This window comes from Patiria miniata, unplaced genomic scaffold, assembly GCF_015706575.1.
Source record: "Patiria miniata isolate m_02_andy unplaced genomic scaffold, ASM1570657v1 HiC_scaffold_6, whole genome shotgun sequence".
NCBI classification, from domain to species: Eukaryota; Metazoa; Echinodermata; class Asteroidea; order Valvatida; family Asterinidae; genus Patiria; species Patiria miniata.
In genome coordinates, this window is record NW_024037073.1 from 22222021 (window position 1) to 22244551 (window position 22531).

A 22531-nucleotide genomic window follows, 5' to 3' on the forward strand; every position below is an offset into this window, starting at 1 on the left:
CCTTGAACACCAATACCGGTGGATAGGTGTGCTCTATCTTTAAAAAAAAAAAAACAAGAAAAGAAACGCTTTGATGTCAAATTTGACTTTCATTTTTAGAGTGCCTAGGGTTACTCTTTGCTTCTCTCAGAACTAATTCATCTTCTTTGTAAAGTCATGTTGACAGGATTCAATGAGCAGCATTTTCCCCAACACATGATAATGCCATTGCCCATTTCTCCAGCGCCCTGGTCAAAACATGGTAGGGGTGGGGATAAATCCCCCACCCCCTGGTGTTCATGCCATGAGACCCAGTTTGCCAGTAAGTCCAGGGACAGTTGGTCTCAATCTACCCCTGAATGAGAGAGTTTCTATAAGCAGGGGGATGGGGTTCACATCCCACCAATGACACTTCAGAGTTGCCCAGAAATCATCCAATCCAAAGGATGCAGAACAAACATGAACAGATTGGATATGAATAAAAATGAATGTCAGTTTAACTTATCGATGCCATCTACACTCTTGCCCATGGTAAACTCACACTTGTTGCGTATAATACTGGCTGTGAGTGGGGACACAAAAATGAAAATTAAGGAACAAATGCAGCCTGACTTTTATTCAGTTCTCATGTGGTTGACTGTTTCCCACTCCTACATGTATCAGAATATACAATGACCAGGAACCGGTCTACTCAGCAGGCGGGTCTCATAGTGTGCAACTACAACCAAAAAGAACTTTTTTCAGAGGGTTGCATACAGATGACTAAACTGGCAAAACAAGTACAAGTACTTTTTCCCTTAAAAAAGACATAGCAGTTGCAAAATTCATCAGCAGAAGAAAACGTTGTTGAGGACAGGTAGCACCGACTTTTAAAAATAAAAATTGTCTTTTTGCTGTTATCTACCATACAAAGATCCGCATACATGAACAATGTGAATTCTACTTTCCATAATCAGTATTCATGAACAAATTTAAACCAACTGGTTGGTGATTTTTGTGATTAAAAAAAATAAATAAAAAAAATCAGATTTATTTGATTTAAATCAGATTTTTGAGTGGTCGGGCACAACCCGACCACTCTTTGGATTTGTTGCGATTAATCTTTCTTTTTTTTTCTTTCTGGGCAATACTTCTCCGTGGGTTTTCTCTTAAACAGTATATGGTATGAACTATGATTGGAGACTCGGACTTGGACTCGACGTTGGTGACCTGACTACAACATTGGTACTTGGTCACAGAGTCCACTGTACCTACCAGGTCATTCTGAGTTGACCACCCCAGGGTAGACAGGCAAAGGCCCCAAGAGGTGACGACATGAAGCTTGTCCCTCAGCTCAGGATGGGCCTTCATCTGTAAGGCTAGGGTGTTGGAGTCGATGCCTGTACCGTCTGCTGTCTTATCAAGGATCATCCGGATGGGAACCTGGGCAGGAAAAAAAAAATTACGAGATGTAAATTATCTTTTTTTATATTGGATTTTTGTTTGCCCTTCGCCGACATATTTTGTAAACACTGCACACTTAGTGTTGTTCAAAGGTTTAGGTGGGACTCAAACTAATGACCTCCTACACAAACAAAGTTGGGTTACGTGCTTCTACATCAGACTCCAAACCGCCAGCTGGCCACAGCAAGCTCAGTGGTCAAGTGGTTAATGCATCTGCACTAAGAAGCAAAAGATTGTAGGTTCGTGTCCAACTTGAAGTAAGTTTGTGTTTTTTTTCTTGCAAGCCCTCAGACAACACTCGAGTGTGCAGTGTTTGTAAAATACTTCAGCAAAGGTCAACAAAAAAATTACATATATGAAAAAGAATATCAATAATTATATGGATGAAATCCAAAACCAATTGTACTAAAGTTGATTCCTACTTTCTGTTTCATATTTTCAAATTTCACAATCATTCACATAGAATTGAGATGTGGACCAATGCAAATGAGTCTTCACAGATGTTTGTCTTACCCGACTGGAAAATTTTACCAAAGAAACTGACCTTGGTCTCTCCTATCTTTTTGAGTTCGCGATGGGTAATCCCGAATCCGTTCAGTGAATGGGCGTCATTGTAGGCCCAAACAGATCCACGTAGGTCCTCAAACACTTTCCATGTACATCTATGACTGAAATAAAATCAATACAATTATGATTAGCATTGAAACATTTACATAGTATCAGGTGCGGGGGGGGGGGGGGGGGGGATGTCAGGGGAAGAAATAGGGTTGGGGATTACATTCCCCGCCCCAATAAAAAATAGACAAGCACACTTTCCCCTTCCCAATTGTCACATTTGTGGAAGACAGTGTTCTCGTGAAGGTTTGCAGTTTGCATTGTGGTACCACAAACCTGTACTAAATCATGTCACCACGTAGTTAGACCAAGTAGTTAGCCCTTGCAAATTGTCTTGCAAAGAAATTGTTACATCAACAAAACTGAGAATATGACAACATCAACTTGATTGTCAGGCAAGGCAGAGACTGATTTCAAATGACAACAACCCCAGAAAGTGAAAAAAAAATATCTTAGGAGATGACAACCAACATTTGCCCAGGGAAGAAAAAAAAAGCAACAGATGAACAGAAATCAAATTGTGATTTGTAAATAAAAACTTCCATTTGACTTCATTCCTTATCAGATCAAATTGAATATCAAACAGAAAGAAGTACAGAATTGTTGTATGGGTATATAAATCAACATCCAAGGGAAGAACACAATTCATTTTGGAGGAAAAAGACAGCATGGATTGAAAGAAAAGAAAATCTCCTCTTTTTTGCTGTTGTCTACATCTATACACCTTTGTACAAAGTAAAATTAGTGCTTAAAGATGTTTTGAGTGAATGCTACTTTCCGTCGTCAGTAACATGACCAAATTGAAACCAACTACCAACTACCTGCTCCTCCGTCCAATCACATCCATATACTGTCATTATCCCCAAAGCCATTTTCAGGATGTATTCATCAAGTTTATTCCCACGTGACCAGTTGAACCAACTACAGGATGAGTCAAAAAGAAAGTGACCGAATTTGAAAAAAATGTTTAAAATATTTGGCTCGTTCTATGTTAATAAAAAAAAAAAACAAGGATAAAGTACATGTACATCAATATTGACTTTTAACTGTGAACATTTCACTTAAATTGCATACTCTATTCCCAATTCATGTCTATTTCTATAAAATGATCACAAAACTTGGCTGTCCACCACTTATCGATTACCGTGCTGCGAACTGATAATACATGTACCCATTGAGGACAATGAAACATCCATCGTTTTCCCACCTCCATGAATGAACGAGAACTTGCAAAGGAAAAGATACAAAAATCACCTTCGATATTTCGAAGACAAAAGAGAGTTGACTTGTTTCTCATATTCAAAACACACAACCTGATAGTAACAATTGTCTTGATTTCAATCATTACAATTTCATTTGTACTTGAATACTTGTGTGTAATCTGTAATTCTCACTAAGCTCATTTAACCTTCAATATTATCGCATTCCTTGCACAGCTACACAAATGGGTTCTTTTTGGTAAAAACATGCATAACTTTGGATGGCATGATCAACGATAAGGAAAATGGTGGCTCAGACCAATTCAGAGACGCTCTTTCTTATACCCGTAAATATGTATGGGTTTGGGTGTTTTCGTCTTAGTGTTTATTTCCACTGAGTCAGGTTTGACAGGATTGGGTTGGGAAATTAAACATATGTTTTCGGGGCACCAATATAGTGGGTTTATCCTTTGGTGTGAAGGATTGTTATGGACATTAGGAAAATATTTCATTTCCTTTGGGGCGAGCAAATATACCCGTACATATTTACGGGTATTGTCAGTCTATAACAAAGAGCATCTCTGAATGGGTCTGAGCCACCATTTTCTTTATCCAGTGATTGGGTTTTTCCAGATGAGTGGAAGAACATGCTCCTTTTAATAAGACATACTTCTTTGGTGTATCTAATTTGATTGCTTTTTAAGAAAAAAAAACCTTGAGTGCAGGTCACTTTCTTTTTAACTCACCCTGTATAAACACAATGTGAACATGCATCTCTCACACACTAAACTTAATTGTCTTCATTTTCTATCATCCTCTTTTTTTCTGTCTTTTCTTCTTGTATGGTAGCCCTCACATTGAGTGGCATTTATGCCTTGTGAAGGGATGACTTCCATTAAAAAAACAATTACATGTACACAATATGCATGTTTAATCTAGAACAAATAATTAAAACTGAAACAAATTCAATTCTCAGATTTCATGTCAGTGCAAGTAGTGAAACTGACTTACATGCATCTGCTTTGGTTACAGGAACTGATACCACAAGATAGTCACATGCATTAAAATCTGACAGAAATGTTGGGGGGAAAAAGAGAGAAAAGAACAAGAAACTTTCTGTTTCAATTACACTTTGCTCAAGGTCTTACAATCCCTGTGAGTATAAATCTGGAGTGATCTTGAAATAGAGAAGAACATTCTTTGCTGCTTCTGAATAAAATGTAGCTCATCAAAGCTCAATGCTACATTGTGCATGAACTATGGGTGATGGCTACCAAAACAGCTCCACTCCATCAACTGGGTGGAAAACTGAAGTTGAAAAGCATCATGAGAACTTTGACATGAGTCTAGAAAGATCTGAACAATCAAGATGGTTAAGTGGTGAAATCATTGCACCAATCGGCCTCTGCTTCAACTTTGTCTTTCTCTTCACAGTCATTCGAGTGAAGTCCATGCGTACAATCATCAACATCTACTTATCCAATCTGGCTGTGGCTGACTCCCTCTACCTTATGACTTACTTCATATTTGCACTGTTTTCACCTATAGAGTACAACTTATTGGTCATAAAGGCAATAACAAGTGTCCGATACACGTTCCTCGCAACTTCTAATTTCTTTGTGGTTACCATAGCAGCTGAGAGATTCTCTGCAGTGCGCAATCCTCTGACATTCAAGGACAAAGCCTCTAAATCTCGAGCAGTAAAGATAGCAGCAGGACTCTGGGTGCCAACAATTATTGTTAGTGTGATTCTGATTTTCTTACCATTAAGATACGCTGTCTTCACTAAAGTTCACTTTGGGATTCTTTCCATTATCCTCATTGCCTCTTTGATAGCAACTCTTGCTTTGTACATCTATGTAGTACTGAAAGTACGCAAGCAATCAGCCCTGTTGCCGAACCGTCCCAAGCGAGCAGGCAAGGTCCTGTGCATGGTTACCATCAACACTGCTGTTTTCTTCATTCTGAACTCACTGAACACTGCAGCTGTAATTATGACAATTCATGTATTTGTAGTGGCATCAAAGAATACTTCAACTGCTCAGATTGTTGCCAATCTGGAACTTGGAGAGACAATAAATATTCTGACTACATGCATTGCAATTTTGCAACTGATCAATAGCTCAATTAATTCCCTGGTCTACAGTGCAACAAACGTTGACTATCGTGAAGCTGTAGTCAAGGCTTTCTCATTCCTCAAACTGTGCTGTCGTTGTTGCCCAAGACGGAATCCCAGCCGACCATCGCAGCCAGGGAAGCAGATTGAGCTTCGTGTGATTCCACAGGCAGAAAATGACGAAGAGCACCATGCTGCCAGGCCAAGCAGCAGCAAGCCACCAGGCCAAGGGCATGCACAACACACAGAGAGTCAGCAGTCACTGGACAGCTGTCAAGAACAATGTTCCAGGCCAAGCAGCAGCAAGGCATCCATGCACAGTCAGCAGCATGTTCGAGTGCATGTTCAGGTACATGCAGAACCAGCAGTGACCCCAGCGATTGTAAGTTCCTATCAGGAACAATGCTCTAGTCTGACTGACTGCAAGCCATCCATGCAAGGGGAACAGTGTGAACATCCAGAACCAGCAGAGAGCCAGCAGTCACTTGCAAGTACTCAGAAACAATGTCCTCGGCTGACTGGCACTGAGCCATCGGCACAAGGGCAGCAGTATGCACATCCAGAACCAGAAGGGAGTCAATCTTTGGAAAGTTGTCAAGAACAATATTCTCTGGTACCTGATGAGTGCAAGCCATCCACGTAAGGGCAGCAATGTGCAGAGTCAATGTGCTTTTGAACTTGCTGTCGTGTTTAAACTGTAGAGCAGATTTAAGGCTGTTTCATACATCTTCTTCATTGGAATGCCAAGTAGATTTGACATCAAGAAACATTAACAGCACATTATGCTGGAGTTGAAATGTGTTTTACTTCAGCGAATTGCCAATACATGTACGCACCATGACATCAGTAATGTGCAGGCCCGCCCAGAGCAGATTGCACCAACTATCAGTAAAGGGAACAGCTGGTACTCATGCAATGTATGTATGTAAATGGTTCAGAAATTAACAAATCCCAAATAGTTTAATTGTTATCTGAATCAAATTTGTGTTCGTGTTTAAAGGTAGAGAAGATCATTTGCAGCTATCTGAAAAGTAACTGACAAAACTATTGTTAAAAGGCTTTTGGTTTTCATGGCACTAAACTCCTTGTGATATCATATTTTCTGGCATGCTGTCATTTTGAAGGAAACAATGAAAGAAAGCTATTTCCAACGATGCATCAAGTTAGTTCACGTAGTTGGTTTGTAAATTCGGTGAATCCATTGACACCATGCACACGCACACTAGGTTGCTATTATACGTCAGTTCAGTGCATGACATCGCGTGGCTGCAATTGACTGAATGAGAATGTGTCCCTGAAGCTGAATTCGGACGCAATATAAAACATGACTCAGCAAGTTTTGAATTGAACCTGAGATCATTGAATATAGTTTTGGAATATACTGCATTCACAGAGCTTAAACTTCATTGTGTTAGTTGTTAAGCACCCGTTTTTAGATTTTGAGCACTTTTGTTGCTGCAAATGAAAAAAAAATGCACAAATGACAAATGATCTACCCTTCCTTTAAATGAGCAAGTCTGTTACTTTTTTCAGTGTGAAAATATACATGTATTGGTACTAAGTTAAGGAGAATACACGAGAAAGTGTGGATTCGTAATTTAAGAATTCACGAGGCGCGAAGCGCCAAGTGAATTCGTAAATTAAGAATCCACACTTGCGAGTGTATTCTTCGACTTAAACCATTGCGTCAACAGAAGTATTGGAAAGAATGCTGCAACCTGACGCCACTTTTTTCTTCATATGTCAGTGTTTCAGTGTGAAAATATACAAGTAATGGTACTAACATATGGATAACCCTGACATTTTTCACTGTAACAAATTTTTTTTTAAAGTGCCTTTGAAACAGATTTTAAGGTTTTTATTTTAGGAAATGCACCTCTATGTTCCAAGTCTTTGGATGTTTAAGGCTTTTACATATTTTCATGATGGTGCCAAGGTGCATATTCATGAGAAATACAGTGATGTCATGAGCTGGAACTTCAGTGTCACTGCTGTTTGAGGGGAAAATAATGTTAACAAAAGTGTTTTGATCAAGTTTGATGTGACTGTTGCGTTCATTAGCACATAGCATGCAGCCAATGAAATACTTAAATGTACAAACTTTTACACATGAACAATGCAATCAATTTTAGGTTCATTTAGGTGCATTGTGGTCAAACAAACACAAGGGGTAGGATTTTTTCATGTTTTAGTGAAATTCATTTTACAGCCTTTTGATTCTGTTATTAACAGACCTTGACAAATCCCAAGCATGGAGCACAATATATACATACTCCTAAAAAGGCACAAACTGTATGGTTATTGTTATTGAGGGTTCAATATTTAGGGAGCAAACTCACTGCAAATCCAAAATGTCTTGGGAGGTTTTGGATCTCAATCTTGTAGATCTCTGAGGTGAAGTGCTGTTGCGTCAGATAGTGATAAGGATCTGTTTTGGCAGCGCCAGTCACCGGTACGTCAGAGGTGCTGGTGGAATGGTTATCTTGTGGGTCAAGACCTGATGCACTAATGAAGAGATTAAAAAAAAGTGATATGGCTAGAGCTATATTGTCTAGGTCTCCACCCAAAACAATTACATGGGAACAATCTGACAATTGCCGTAGCCATAGCTCTAGAAGCCCGTTTCAGACACAGCCTAAGTAACAGATCAACAAAGTTGCAAGTTATGCATTAAGAGCATCTGATTCCAAATGTATACCAATCTTTGTGCATACATGTTGCACAATGTGGATAATTATATTTGAAGACCAAATAAAGTGCTGTTTTTTGTTCGAAGTTTCTTGAAAAATCCTTTAGCAAGGAGACATGCATTGTATAGACTTTTTTGCTGCAGAGCAAAATATATGTATAATATACGAGACCATTGTAGGCTTAAGATGTACAGTATGGGATTTAAGTCTGGTGGATGAAAGGTGTCTACACAGCTACTAGCTGGAAACAATGTAGTTGATAGTTATATTTGTTGATAGTTGATAATTTGTACTCCACTTCTGCCAATAGAGCGTGCACGTTGACCTAAAAAACCTAGGTGATTTTACTAGGTTCATCCAGTCAAGGGCAAAGAATGGGTTCTGAACAAGAAAAAAATCATTCCAATTTACAACACATTCAAAAAAAAATTGCAAGTTGATTACTATAGTAAATTGGAGAAATGTTGACCTCCACTTCCGTTCATTGGGTGAATTGGGAGAATTCAAAGACGGGAGTCTGTGGCTAGACTAGTCAGTGTTTGGTACCAAGATGTTCACATGAAAAGTGAATGTGAACTGGTGAGACTTGCATGCTCTATAATTGTACATAATCTGTGTAGCACCACTAGTCTATTGTATTACATTATGAGCTCCATGTCTGTATGATGTTTAAATGCAAAGCAATATTCTAATATTTCTCTTAGATGGACTCAAGGGTACTTCAAATTTGGGTAATTGAAAAATCAATGCTGTAAGATATGAATGTCGTTGTAAAGTTAGCATCATACAAGGTGTATCTTAATTTGCACAGTATCCGAGGAATTGCTGCTTTTTATGTGTTCATTAAAGCTGCTATTTCCTTGTGTAATTTAAAACTCTAAACACAAATAATACAGAAAAGTACTATCACCAAATTGGTGTTTGAGCTCTTACGTCTTTCTGATACCTAGTAACATTTGAAGAAAAAAAAAATGCAGGGCAAACCATGTTTCTAAAAGTCACATACTTTTTACAGGACAAACACATTTGCATGTAAAAGCAAGATCAGTGATAAAATAAATAAAATTGTACACTAGCAACATTTAAACAAACAGTGATTTTCCTGAATTTTGTATTTAAAACCTAATTCTTGCTTGTACAAATGTAATTGTTGAAAAATCCCTATTGAGTAAAAAAGCTTGCTAGTCAATGTTGAAAGTACAAACATATACCTTCAATATTCATGCCACAAAAGTAAGCCAACATATTGGTTAGCAAAGGGGATGACAAGGGTTTAAGTCTTTTGTGGCTTGTTTCTTTCTTTTCAAAAATTAATTCCCGACAGACATATTAGACAATGCACAATATGTACACCTGTCAATCTTTCTGTGTGTTGCATTCTGATTGGTTGGAATTGATCAGCATTAGCTACTAATAGGCCATGCCCCTTGACAGCCGATCCAATCAAACATGAAAGCTGATCTACGTTTTTTGCAAAAAGGAAACTTCAGAGGAAATACTTACCTTTGTAAGCGCCAAGCCGGAAACCAACAGTGTTATCTGTCAATGAAAATAAGAAGACATGAAACTGAAACGTTTGCACAATTTATCCAGGGCCAAGTTTCATGAAGACCTGACAAGAATTTAGGGGAATAACTGAGAAAAAAAATTCCTGAAACTTTCGGTTGAGGTGTTCATAACAGGCACATCGTATGAAATGTTATGTCCATTCCAGGCAAGGTGCACTTTTAACTTAATGATGCTCTATCGAAAACAAGAAAAGAAACGCTTTGATGTTAAACTTTACTTTCATTTAAGAGTGCCTAGGGTTACTCTTTGCTTCCCTCAGAACAACTTCAACTTCTTTGTAAAGTCATGTTGACAGGATTCAACAAGCAGCATTTTTCCCTAACACATGATGATGCCATTGCCCATCTCCCCACCTCTGGTCAAAACATGGGAGGGGTGGGGATAGATCCCCCACCCTCTGGTGTTTATGCCAAGAGACCAAGTTTGCCAGTAAGTCCAGGGACAGTTGGTCTCAATCTACCCCTGCATGAGAGAGTTTCTATATAAAGCAGAGGGTTGGGGTTCACATCCCACCAACGACACTTCAGAGTTGCCCAGAAATCATCCAATCCAAAGGATGCAGAACAAACATGAAAAGTTGGATATAAATAAAAATGAATGTCAGTTTAACTTATCGATGCCATCTACACTCTTGCCATGGTAAACTCACACTTGTTGCGTATAATACTGGCTGTGAGTGGGGACACAACAATGAAAATTAAGGAACAAATGCAGCCTGACTTTTATTCAGTTCTCATGTGGTTGACTGTTTCCCACCCCTATCAGAATATACAATGACCAGGAACCAGTTTATTAACCAATGGGTCTCATAGTGTGCAAATACAACCAAAAGAACTTTTTTTTCAGAGGGTTGCATACAGATGAATAAACTGGCAAAACAAGTACAAGTACTTTTTCCCTTAAAATAAAACATAGCACTTGAAAAATTCATCAGCAGAAGAAAACATTGCTGAGGACAGGTAGCACCGACTTTTAAAAATGAAAATTGTCTTTTTGTTGTTATCTACCATACAAAGATCCGCATACATGAACAATGTGAATTCTACTTTCCATAATCAGTAACATGAACAAATTTAAACCAACTGGTTGGTGATTTTTGTGATTTAAAAAAAAAAAAAAAAAAAAATCAGATTTTTGAGTGGTCGGGCACAACCCGACCACTCTTTGGATTTGTTGCGATTAATCTTTTTTTTTTTTTTCTGGGCAATACTTCTCCGTGGGTTTTCTCTTAAACAGTATATGGTATGAACTATGATTGGAGACTCGGACTTGGACTCGATGTTGGTGACCTGACTACAACACTGGTACTTGGTCACAGAGTCCACTGTACCTACCAGGTCATTCTGAGTTGACCACCCCAGGGTAGACAGGCAAAGGCTCCCATGAGGTGACGACATGAAGCTTGTCCCTCAGCTCAGGATGGGCCTTCATCTGTAAGGCTAGGGTGTTGGAGTCAATGCCTGTACCGTCTGCTGTCTTATCATGGATCATCTGGATGGGAACCTGGGCAGGAAAAAAAAAATTACGAGATGCAAATTATCTTTTTTTATATTGGATTTTTGTTTGCCCTTCGCCGACATATTTTGTTAACACTGTACACTTAGTGTTGTCCGAAGGCTTAGGTGGGACTCAAACTAATGACCTCCTACACAAACAAAGTTGGGTTACGCCCTGCTACATCAGACTCCAAACCGCCAGCTTGCCACAGCAAGCTCAGTGGTCGAGTGGTTAATGCGTCTGCACTAGGAAGCAGAAGATGGTGGGTTTGTGTCCAACCTGAAGAAAGATTGTGTTTTTGTTCCTTGCAAGCCCTCTGACTACACTCGAGTGTACAGTGTTTGTAAAATACTTCGGCCAAGGCAACAAAAAGTACATAAATAAACAAGTCAGGTGTGTTTACAAACACAAATGCCCCGCAACCGTGACTGTTCCCATGACATAACACCACTCTTTTAACATCAACTTACATGTACCTTGGTCACATGGAACATTCATTGACAGCATTAGTGTCTTCTGTAGGTTTTATATGAATTAATCCCTAATCCCTATAATCTCAGAATAAATACAAGATTTCTATTGTTTTAGCCACTGTGAACTTGACCCTTGACCTTTTGGCCCCAAATTCAATACGCTTCTTAGGATTACCAAGAACAATCCACAAACCAAATTTGAAGTTCACATGTAAAGTATTTCTCAAGTTATCGCGCTGACAAGATTTCTATTGTTTTAGCCACTGTGAACTTGACACTTGACCTTTTGACCCCAAATGCAATAGGCTTCTTAGGATTGCCAAGAACAATCCACAAACCAAATTTGAAGTTCACATGTAAAGTATTTCTCAAGTTATTGCGCTGACAAGATTTCTATTGTTTTAGCCACTGTGAACTTGACCTTTGGCCTTTTGGCCCCAAATGCAAAAGGCTTCTTAGGATTGCCAAAAACAATCCACAAACCAAATTTGAAGTTCACATGTAAAGTATTTCTCAAGTTATCGCGCTGACAAGATTTCTATTGTTTTAGCCACTGTGAACTTGACCTTTGGCCTTTTGGCCCCAAATGCGAAAGGCTTCTTAGGATTACCAAGAACAATCCACAAACCAAATTTGAAGTTCATATGTTAAGTATTTCTCAAGTTATCGCGCTGACAAGATTTGTCCGGACACACACACCCACCCACCCACACACACACACCCACACATATACTTGTTTCACATGACTAGTGTGGACTTTCCATTGCTTTCGTGTAGTTAAGAAAAACCAGTGAAAAAACTCATTTTTCTCAAACTGTGAAAACTCTTTCAACCCCATTTTTTTTCTATGATTCCCTTTAGTGTTTCTCTTCATTCTGCTACAAATAAACCTAACCCAAAAATGCCTCTAAACCTGTTTTCCAGAAATGGGGAAACACTGTGTGGACGTGGGGCAAGTCCACACAACGTCGGTGCTACCTACATTATGTGGACGTCTTTTGTTCGGAAGTCCACACTGCGTATGTAAGACAAGCTCACACCCACCCACCCACCCACCCACGGAAGGACAAGGCGGAAACAGTATGCCCCTTCGGCTTCGCCGCGGGGCATAAAAAGAATAGCAATAAATAAATGGATGAAAACCAATTGTACTGAAATTGATTCCTACTTTCTGATTCACAATTTCAAATTTCACAATTATCCACATAGAATTGAGATGCGGACCAATGCAAATGAGTCTTCACAGATGTTTGTCTTACCTGACTGGATAATTTTACAAAAGAAACTGGCCTTGGTCTCTCCTATCTTTTTGAGTTCTCCATGGGTAATCCCGAATCCGCTCAGTGAATGGGTGTTGTTGTAGGCCCAAACAGATCCACGTAGGTCATCAAACACTTAAAGGGAAAATACAACATTTGCAAACATCAAAAAATAAAACTACCAAATCATTTTGAAATACCTTGCTGGACTGTTAGTGAATGACAGTGTAAAGCATCCTGTAAAATCATGGCACCTGGTAGGCTACTGTCATTTTCAAGAAAAGTGGTATTTTTGTATCAATTTCCAACGCTGATCGGCCGATCAGCGTTGGAAAAAACTGACTTTTTTTTTCAAATACTGGCCCCAGTTGACCATCGCACTTGTTTGCAATCGATTACACACCTATGAACGGGAACAAGCCAGCTAGACTGGTTCCCTGACCTTACAATTCCCCAATATTTGTAAACTGCTCTGTTTCTTCTTAAATGGAGTCAGGGAACCAGACTACAGGAAAATGATTGTTTTTCTTGGTTTTTATAGCATTTTCGAACCCAAAACCTCAAAAAAGTCAGTGTAACTATATTTGCTATATATTTCCAACCCCCCAATTCCATCCATTTCTGAAAATCACAGCAAAAGCAAATGATGTATATTCCCTTTAATATCTATCACTGAAATATCATCAATACAATTATGATTAGCATTGGAACAATTACATAGTATCAGGTGTGGGGGTGGGGGGGGGGGGGGAGAGGAGGGGGGATGTCAGGGGAAGAAAGGGGGTTGGGGATTACATCCCCCCTAAAAAAAATTGACAAGCACACTTTCCCCTTCCCAATTGTCACATTTGTGGAAGACAGTGTTCTAGTGAAGATTTGCAGTTTGTAGTAACACCATGTAGCAGGCCCGCTGGAACAAATTTTTGACAGGGGGTGCTGAAATTTGTTTAAGACAATCGGCAAGCGCGAAGCGCGAAGCACAAAGCCATTTTGGCGTGGGGTTCAGGGCCCGCTTAAGGGCCCCGAAAGCTCTGAGGTCCTAGATTCTCTGTGGTGTCATCTCAGCCACTTTTTGACTCTATTACAGCTTTTGTTTTGGGGTGGAAGGTGAAAGTTTACACCAGAATGAACCATGTATATTTAAAACAAAAACAAAAAACAAAACAAAACAAGTCAGGTGTGTTTACAAACACAAATGCCCCGCAACCGTGACTGTTCCCATGACATAACACCACTCTTTTAACATCAACTTACATGTACCTTGGTCACATGGAACATTCATTGACAGCATTAGTGTCTTCTGTAGGTTTTATATGAATTAATACCTAATCCCTATAATCTCAGAATAAATACAAGATTTCTATTGTTTTAGCCACTGTGAACTTGACCCTTGACCTTTTGGCCCCAAATTCAATAGGCTTCTTAGGATTACCAAGAACAATCCGCAAACCAAATTTGAAGTTCATATGTTAAGTATTTCTCAAGTTATCGCGCTGACAAGACTTCTATTGTTTTAGCCACTGTGAACTTGACACTTGACCTTTTGGCCCCAAATACAATAGGCTTCTTAGGATTGCCAAGAACAATCCACAAACCAAATTTGAAGTTCACATGTAAAGTATTTCTCAAGTTATTGCGCTGACAAGATTTCTATTGTTTTAGCCACTGTGAACTTGACCTTTGGCCTTTTGGCCCCAAATGCAAAAGGCTTCTTAGGATTGCCAAAAACAATCCACAAACCAAATTTGAAGTTCACATGTCAAGTATTTCTCAAGTTATCGCGCTGACAAGATTTCTATTGTTTTAGCCACTGTGAACTTGACCTTTGGCCTTTTGGCCCCAAATGCGAAAGGCTTCTTAGGATTGCCAAAAACAATCCACAAACCAAATTTGAAGTTCACATGTAAAGTATTTCTCAAGTTATCGCGCTGACAAGATTTCTATTGTTTTAGCCACTGTGAACTTGACCTGTGGCCTTTTGGCCCCAAATGCGAAAGGCTTCTTAGGATTACCAAGAACAATCCACAAACCAAATTTGAAGTTCATATGTTAAGTATTTCTCAAGTTATCGCGCTGACAAGATTTGTCCGGACACACACACCCACACACCCACCCACCCACACACACACCCACACACCCACCCACCCACCCACCCACGGAAGGACAAGGCGGAAACAGTATGCCCCTTCGGCTTCGCCGCGGGGCATAACAATAATAATCATTGTTTCCGTAATGCTGTTTTTGCCGATATTTTATTAACTGACCTAATGCGTCGGGCTCCAAAACTGTAGCAAGTGCTGTTGAAATAAATGATTTAGACAAGGGCATCAAGCGCTTCGCAAAAGTGGGGGAGGTGGACATACCTCGATCAGAACATGGAATAAAAACTAATGCGAGCACGAAGCGACAAGTCCTAACGGTGTGGGGTTCGGGGCCCGCTTAACGGTTGGTTAAAATGACTGAACTCTAAGCAGAAGGTTCTGGGTTAACATCCAGACCAAGTAGTTAGCTCTTGGAGTCCTACATTATGTACGCTACTGATTATCAGCACCACTCCATGTACATGGATATCTGCAGCAATCTGCTGTTCAACAAGATTCCAATCAGCCAGCTGACTCCAGCAAGCTTGGTGGTGGAGTTGGTTAAGATGCCTGCAGTCTAAGCTGAAGGTTCGTGGTTCACATCCAGACCACATAGTAAGCTCTTGGAGTCCTACATTATGTACGCTACTGATTATCAGCACCACTCCATGTACATGGATATCTGCAGCAATTTGCTGTTCAACAAGATTCCAATCAGCCAGCTGACTCCAGCAAGCTTGGTGGTGGAGTTGGTTAAGATGCCTGCACTCTAAGCAGAAGGTTCTGGGTTCACATTCAGATCAAGTAGTTAGCCCTTGCAAATTGTCTTGCAAAGATGTTCCATCAACAAACTGAGAATATGACAACGTCAACTTGATTGTCAGGCAAGGCAGAGACTGATTGCAAATGACAACCATCCCAGAAAGTGAGAAAAAAATTTTATCAGATGACAACCAACATTCGCCCAGAAAAAAAAAAGCAACAGATGAACAGAAATCAAATTGTAATTTGTGCATACAAACTTCTATTTAACTTAATTCCTTATAAGATCAAATTGAATATCAAACAGAAGGGAAGTACAGAATTGTTGTATTCAATTCATTTTGGGAAAAAAAACCAGCAAGGATTGATAGAAAAGAAAATCTCCTCTTTGTTGCTGTTGTCTACATCTATATATACCTTTGTACATGTACAAAGTAAAATTAGTGCTTAAAGATGTTTTGAGTGAATGTTACTTTCCGTCTTCAGTAACATGAACAAATTGAAACCAAGTACCAACTACCTGCTCCTCCGTCCAATCACATCCATATACTGTCATTATCCCCAAAGCCATTTTCAGGATGTATTCATCAAGTTTATTCCCACGTGACCGGTTGAACCAACTACAGGATGAGTCAAAAAGAAAGTGACCGAATTTGAAAAAAATGTTTAAAATATTTGGCTCGTTCTATGTTAATAAAAAAACACGGATAAAGTACATCTTATCAGACTTGTATGACTCGTGACTCGGACTCGGACTCAAGTCCGACTCAAGTCACATTTTTAATGACTCGGACTGGGACTCGAGTCACTTTGACTTACAACTCGGACTTGGACTCGGACTCGGGGCTACAGACTCGGACTTGGACTTAAACTGACTTGTGACTCGACGGAAATTACCGCACTGCACACGCGCACATATATAATTCGATCGTTTTCTTTACTGTGCAATACATGTACAGGGCGCTCGATGTGGTGTGTGCGTGGCTGTGGCCGGTTACCGATATATTGACTTATAGAAATCAATGTACTGAAACTTGTACCCCGCCATCAACACGCAATACTGCATTGGTGCAAGATTGATAGGGTAAGATACCAGACTTTTCTTGTCAGACGTCCTGTTGTTCACACGTGTATTGCTGTCGCATCGCGATAACGTGATATGAATAGTCTGCTGATCTGCCCGTTTCGGTAATGTTACATGCAAGTTGCAACGTACGTAGATCATGATGGCATCCACTCCAAAAATTGTCAATTTTGGATATCTTAACTTCAAGAGAAATGCCAATGGAAGATCAAGTGCAGAATGCAAGTTCTGCAGGAAGAAAATAGAGGAGAAAACCGGCACTACGTCCAACTTCAATCGCCACCTTTCACGTATATAGAAGTCTAAAAAGAGATATTTGAAACACCTGGACTTTAAATGCAAAAGTTAGGCCAGTACCAGTTTTGCCAGAATTGCCTTTGTAACTGTTTTTGCAAATGAACTCCTCATTTCCAGAGAAAATTAGAGAAAAGCTTTGGGGAAAAAATGAAAATTTACAGCACCTGAAATGTACATATTTCCACATCATTTCAAAGGTGACTCTGAATCTCTGAATTCCCTAAAATGTACGTTTTTTGATACAAGAGGTGACTCGTGACTCGGACTTGGACTCAACCTTTGTGACTCTCTGACTCGGACTTGACCTGGAGGACTCGGGACTAAGGATGTGAGTCTACGTTTAATTTAATAAACGTTTAGCACAATTTTCCCGTAGCGTTTAAACGTTTAAACGTTTAGTCAAGACTTCAAAAAGACTGCCGCCTGTGTCCCAATATAATGTGCGGTAACTGCGGTCACAATACTTACTTTGTATATACACTTGTATACACTTTAACCACCCCTTTTTCCATGTTCTTTTGAAGTCTGCAGGCTAAATAAATTAAGAAGAAACGAATCGTCTGCATTCTGCAAGTGTTGTGGAATTAAGTGTCACTTCAAGCAGAAATTTCAAGGCCTGAGGAAGATCGTTTATTTGTATTTTTAAGATCCGATTTTCTTAAAGAAACAAAAAGACCTTATATTTAACGGAAATGCAAACTGCGTCCAAATTCCAAAATATGAAAAACTTTGCCTGCACAAATTTCCCGAAAGCGGCAGCATTCTTGAGCTGCTAGTTTTCTGCAGGCTGCCAGAAAAATAGTCATATATTTCTTGCTACGCATCCGGCAGTCCCAGCTCAGGCATCACAGGGGAGCCTCCTAGCAACATTATTTCTAGGCAACCAGGTTGGAATGTGATAATGGGCATGCAGCCATGCACCTGTGGCTCAGATAACTCAAGTTGCGCGTGGAAGGAACGTCATATTCATGAAAGCAGACGGACCGTGATGAAAGCAACCAATGGCGTATTTAGTTGACGGGAACCAGCTCATTTCATTGGCTGAGATACTATCATCGCTGTTTATCATCTAAGAAGCTTGCAATTACTGGCGGCAAGTCATCAAAGGCCTTAAAGTTCGATGGCCTACAGCCGATCCCAACCGCATATACTTTGTAGCAACAACAGCGGCATTGTATCAATTTGAACAATGCCGCTGTCAATCATTCTCGGAAAAGACTTTTTTGGAGCTGGATTTTATTTGGGATTTATTTTTTCAAAGGCGGGGGGAAAAGTTTATACGAAAAGTGAGGGAAACTGAAATAAACATGGATTTTCACCCTGTAAAGGCCTGTATCGTGTATATGTACATGAATAAGTGATGAATAAATGGGTTTTCTTTTTTGTTTTTTGTTGGGGGGATATTCCAAATAATTTATTGAATGCAGAATTTATACTAATTACTAAACCAATTTGACAGGGGCCTTTTTTTTTTTACGACTGCGTTACCATTAATTGCCGTTGGGGAAAATGTTAACTGACAAGAATTTTAAAAAAGTGTCTTGACCCATGGGCCTGTATTTTACGTCCTACATGCATCCTTTGGTCGTCATTCGTCAGGCAAACATGTTAACAAATAATAAATATCCAACAATTTTATTTTTCGATGTAACTTTTCTATCCAGGAAGGTTTTTAGCTAATGATACTAGCAGCATTTAATAATGTTCCTAATGAGGTAGATTTTTTTACGTATCACAATATTTTTAAGGGGGAGGGTGCACTTTTCTCCACAGAACAATTCAACAATTATAGTTGCAGTCGCAGTTCGGCTGTGGGAATTAAATACTTGAAATCAATGAAGATAGCAAGTTAGAATTATACAAACAAATAAATTCAGGGTTCAGACTTCAGAAACTACGTTTTTATTTCTTGAAGCAAAATAAAACAACACATATCAATATAACAAACAACAAGACTACAACTAATGGACTCATTGTCCAAGGTCAAGTTTTGAAACAAAGAATAAATAATGAAAGGGAATTAAACATTTAACAATTAACTTAGCATGTTGTCACCCCACCTTTCGTCGCAAGGCCAGTACTGATTAAACTGTTATATTTATCATCATGAAATATCACTTCCTTTTTTTGTTGCACGGGGGATTTTACGAAAGCTGTAAACCGTAAATGGCAATGTAAATCAATTTAATTTTCTTTTCATTTTTTTTTACTCTTTGATCAATCATTCCCAGCAAATAATGAATAACAAAAACTGAATGAGTTATGCCAGCCCATAGGTCTACCAGGTTTGAAATGAACTTTTGTTCTGAAACTCAAACTTCAAAATGATATTTATTTTCGACATATTTTGTTTCAGTTGAACTTTTAAAACTTAAGGTACGCTAAGTAAAACGCTTGCTGATTCAAAACTGGACGCGACGCCAGTCTACAGTTGATCCTTCATCTTGTTAAGGAACACCAACATATTGACGTTTTCTGGAAGTAGGAGACTTCTCTTGCTATTGACAATGTTCCCAGCAGCTGAGAACACTCTCTCCGAGGGTACTGAGGTTGCAGGGATGGCGAGGAACTTCTGTGCTAGCCTTGACAGAGTGGGGAAAAGCTTACTGTTATCTCGCCACCAGTTCATGGGGTCTGTCGCATTGTCCAGTGGGGGACTACGCATGTACATATCAAACTCTGACTGAGCAACTGCAGCCACATCGACATTGGATTTTTCACTGCCTCCGCTGGTTCCAAGTAAAAAGTCCATGCCAGATGCTTCTTTGGTCTTCTTTGCTGGTGGTTCTTCCTGCCCCTGTGTGGCCGAAATAATTACTGCCATTTCTTCCTTGACAGCACAGAAGGGAAGATCTCGGTAGTCTTCGTCCACGAAGGAAAGATGCTTGTACCGTGGATCTAATACCGATGCCAACATAGGAGGCCCGGTCAGGGCCTCCTCACCCTCAGAGCAGAATCTTCGCTCGAGATCCCTGGCCACTACTTTTTTTAACTCATTAATGGGTGCAGAGTCGGCTTCTAGGGGCTCCATGTGGTTCCTCACCAAACCTCTAATAATTGGATGGACGATAGAGGCGCTAACATTCTTCTCCGCTGACAGCACTGTTGTTGCAACCTGTGTGGAATACAAGATCACCCTTCATTATTAATTATTATCAACCATTTCGTGTCACACCTTTATGATCAGTCACCACGCATGCTCAATATTTCGGAATCGTTTCAGCGACATTTTTAAAAGATAGCACGTCGGACAGTCTGGCAAACAGCCAAGAAGCTATTTTAGCTCCAAAAATTTCTTTTCATTTTTCTTTGCATGCATACACTGATGAACTATCGTACCTGCAAATGTAGCAGCAATTGTTGTTGTCCCTGAATTAATGCGCCCATTGCAATAAATTATCGTTTACTTATCCTGTACTTTTTGTTCGTTCCATTCCACATTTTACAAGTGAACAACGTTGGTAATGCAAAAACGGGTAATGCAAAAACGGGGTGGGGCATCTTACATTAATTTCGGTGGGGGTAATTTTATAATTTACCATACCTGAAGAGGTTTGAGGCACGTAACTAACTCGCCCATGAGGTTCCACTGCTCTGACTTCAGATCCAACGTCTGCGCATCAGATAGTTTTGTGTATTGTCTGTCGCTGAGGACGGAGCAGACTGGCCAGCGATTCTCTAGGAGTCGTTGCAGCATCTCAAAAACGGAATTCCAGCGCGTCTTGCACGAAGATATTAGGCGATGCTTTGGAGTGTCCATTTGCCGCTGTTTGGATTCAAGGGCTTTTGTGGCCACATTGCTGTGTTTAAAGTGGCCGACAAGACGCTTTGCACCACCGACGACAGTTTTGATGCGGCTGTTGCAATCCAGGCCTTTGTTCACGCTTAACTGCAAGGTGTGAGCGGCACATCCAACATCGGTAACCTCCATATTGGATAGAGTTCCAATGTCCTTCGTGTTGGACGCATTGTCGTGAACTACAGCGCTGATCTTGCCGCTTAGTCCCCACTGATTGACGACTTCTTCGAGCTGGTTGGAAAGGGCTTGAGCTGTATGACGCTGCGGGCCTTGTGTTTCTTCTTCTTGATCTTCTTCATCGCTGTGATGAAAAGAGGCAACAGGGGCCGTGTCCAATACAAACGCATGGTGTTTCCAGTCCCGGATAAAGTGGCATGTCACAGTCATGTAGCCCTCTTGACTCATTGATGTCCAGCAGTCTGTTGTTAGGGCGACGCTGTAGGCATCTTGCAACTCCTTATTTAGAGAGTCTTTTTTCTGCTCGTACATCAGATGCAACTGAGCTGTCATTGTTTTTCGGCAGGGTACCTTGTATCCAGGTTCCAGATACGCCAATAGCTTTCTGAACCCATCTTCCTCTACCAGGCTGATCGGCAAGCTTGCCTGAGCAATTGCTGCAGCTATGAGTTCTGAGATTTTGGTTGCCCTAGCTGGGTTGCAATTTTCCTTCCTTAGGAATGAGGTCATCATTGTCTGGCTGCCGCTGGCGGTTTCATCTGATTCTCGCATGGATGGGTGTTTAATTTTTATATGATTAATCATCGTTCCGGTGGAACCACCTTTGTATGAGAGGGTAGCGCTGCATATTTTGCATTTTACACTATGGTCATTCACTTTTTCAAACGTGTTCCACACTGGACTATTTGATGTGCGAGGCATTTTGTCAAGCAGGAACAAATTGGTTGAATGGAGCGAGGAACAAATCGAGGAACGAACAGTACGAACAAATCGAAAGAAAGTGCTGAAGTGTCAGGTGCAGCGCCAATAAATACCCTTACAAAACTTCTGAATTTTGATCTAGCAACGTTTGTAATTGAGAGGTTTATAACGGAAGCAAATAATTTGCTACATTTTCAAATAAACGAAAACCGCAGCCGAGGATGGAGCATCTTTTCGGAAGTCGGAAACGGGCCTATTTAAAAAACAAAGGTAAAACACGCAAATAATCGACGATGATATCGCTCTTTTAAAAACCGCAATTTCCTTCCTATAATAGATCCCGTAAAGTCACCGCCCCTCAGCTCCCGCCCCGAGATCCAAAAAAATATTTTTTATTTTTCCCCTGCCAACACTAAACAAATTCTGGGTCATCGTCATCGATTTCCTTGTTACGGAAGCGGCAGTAACTTTGGATACAGGGAGCGGGAAAAAATAATCCTAATGCAGCAAAATACATCGTTTTAAATAACGCCTTCATAACTTACGGGGAGCGGGGTAAACTGTTTTTTGGGGGGGGGGGGGTGACTGTCCTCGCCGGTTTTAAAATCATTATGAAATTGCTAGCCATTGGTTTGATTACTGCACACACCAAGTGATGATTGCAGCAAATTCAAGTTCAGAGAAAAAATACAGACAAACAGACAGACTCGGAATTGTTTTAAAACTCAGTATTTTAATAATAAACCTAGGAGAGGCGCCATGCGCGCCAGGCATCGATCTCGGCCCAGC

At 40.1% G+C, this 22531-nt stretch overlaps 1 protein-coding gene and 2 long non-coding RNA genes across 3 annotated transcripts; all 3 read right to left on the bottom strand.

The window, feature by feature from the left end:
• Positions 1–480: 480 nt before the first annotated feature.
• Positions 481–3012, bottom strand: LOC119743085. Its single transcript, XR_005272965.1, has 4 exons — positions 2859–3012; positions 1967–2090; positions 1234–1401; positions 481–541 (listed from the first exon to the last, which is right to left on the bottom strand). It is a non-coding gene; the product is annotated as an uncharacterized LOC119743085 (long non-coding RNA).
• A 6533-nt stretch (positions 3013–9545) lies between these two features.
• LOC119743086 lies at positions 9546–12900 on the bottom strand. Its single transcript, XR_005272966.1, has 3 exons — positions 12841–12900; positions 10946–11114; positions 9546–9581 (listed from the first exon to the last, which is right to left on the bottom strand). It is a non-coding gene; the product is annotated as an uncharacterized LOC119743086 (long non-coding RNA).
• Positions 12901–19489: 6589 nt separating this feature from the next.
• Positions 19490–21592, bottom strand: LOC119743338 (E3 SUMO-protein ligase ZBED1-like). The gene is made up of 2 exons (XM_038219739.1): positions 20604–21592; positions 19490–20201 (listed from the first exon to the last, which is right to left on the bottom strand). Exons 1-2 carry the CDS (start codon positions 21590–21592, stop codon positions 19490–19492), a joined length of 1701 nt encoding a protein of 566 aa, XP_038075667.1.
• Between the last annotated feature and the right edge of the window lie 939 nt (positions 21593–22531).

Bases quoted from the DNA above. Each gene is read 5' to 3' on its own strand.
- LOC119743338 (XM_038219739.1), bottom strand. From the start codon at position 21,592: ATGCGAGAATCAGATGAAACCGCCAGCGGCAGCCAGACAATGATGACC. The intron at 20,202-20,603 runs GTAAATTATAAA...TTAATAATGAAG, and splicing joins CTCAAACCTCTTCAGGTATG to GGTGATCTTGTATTCCACAC.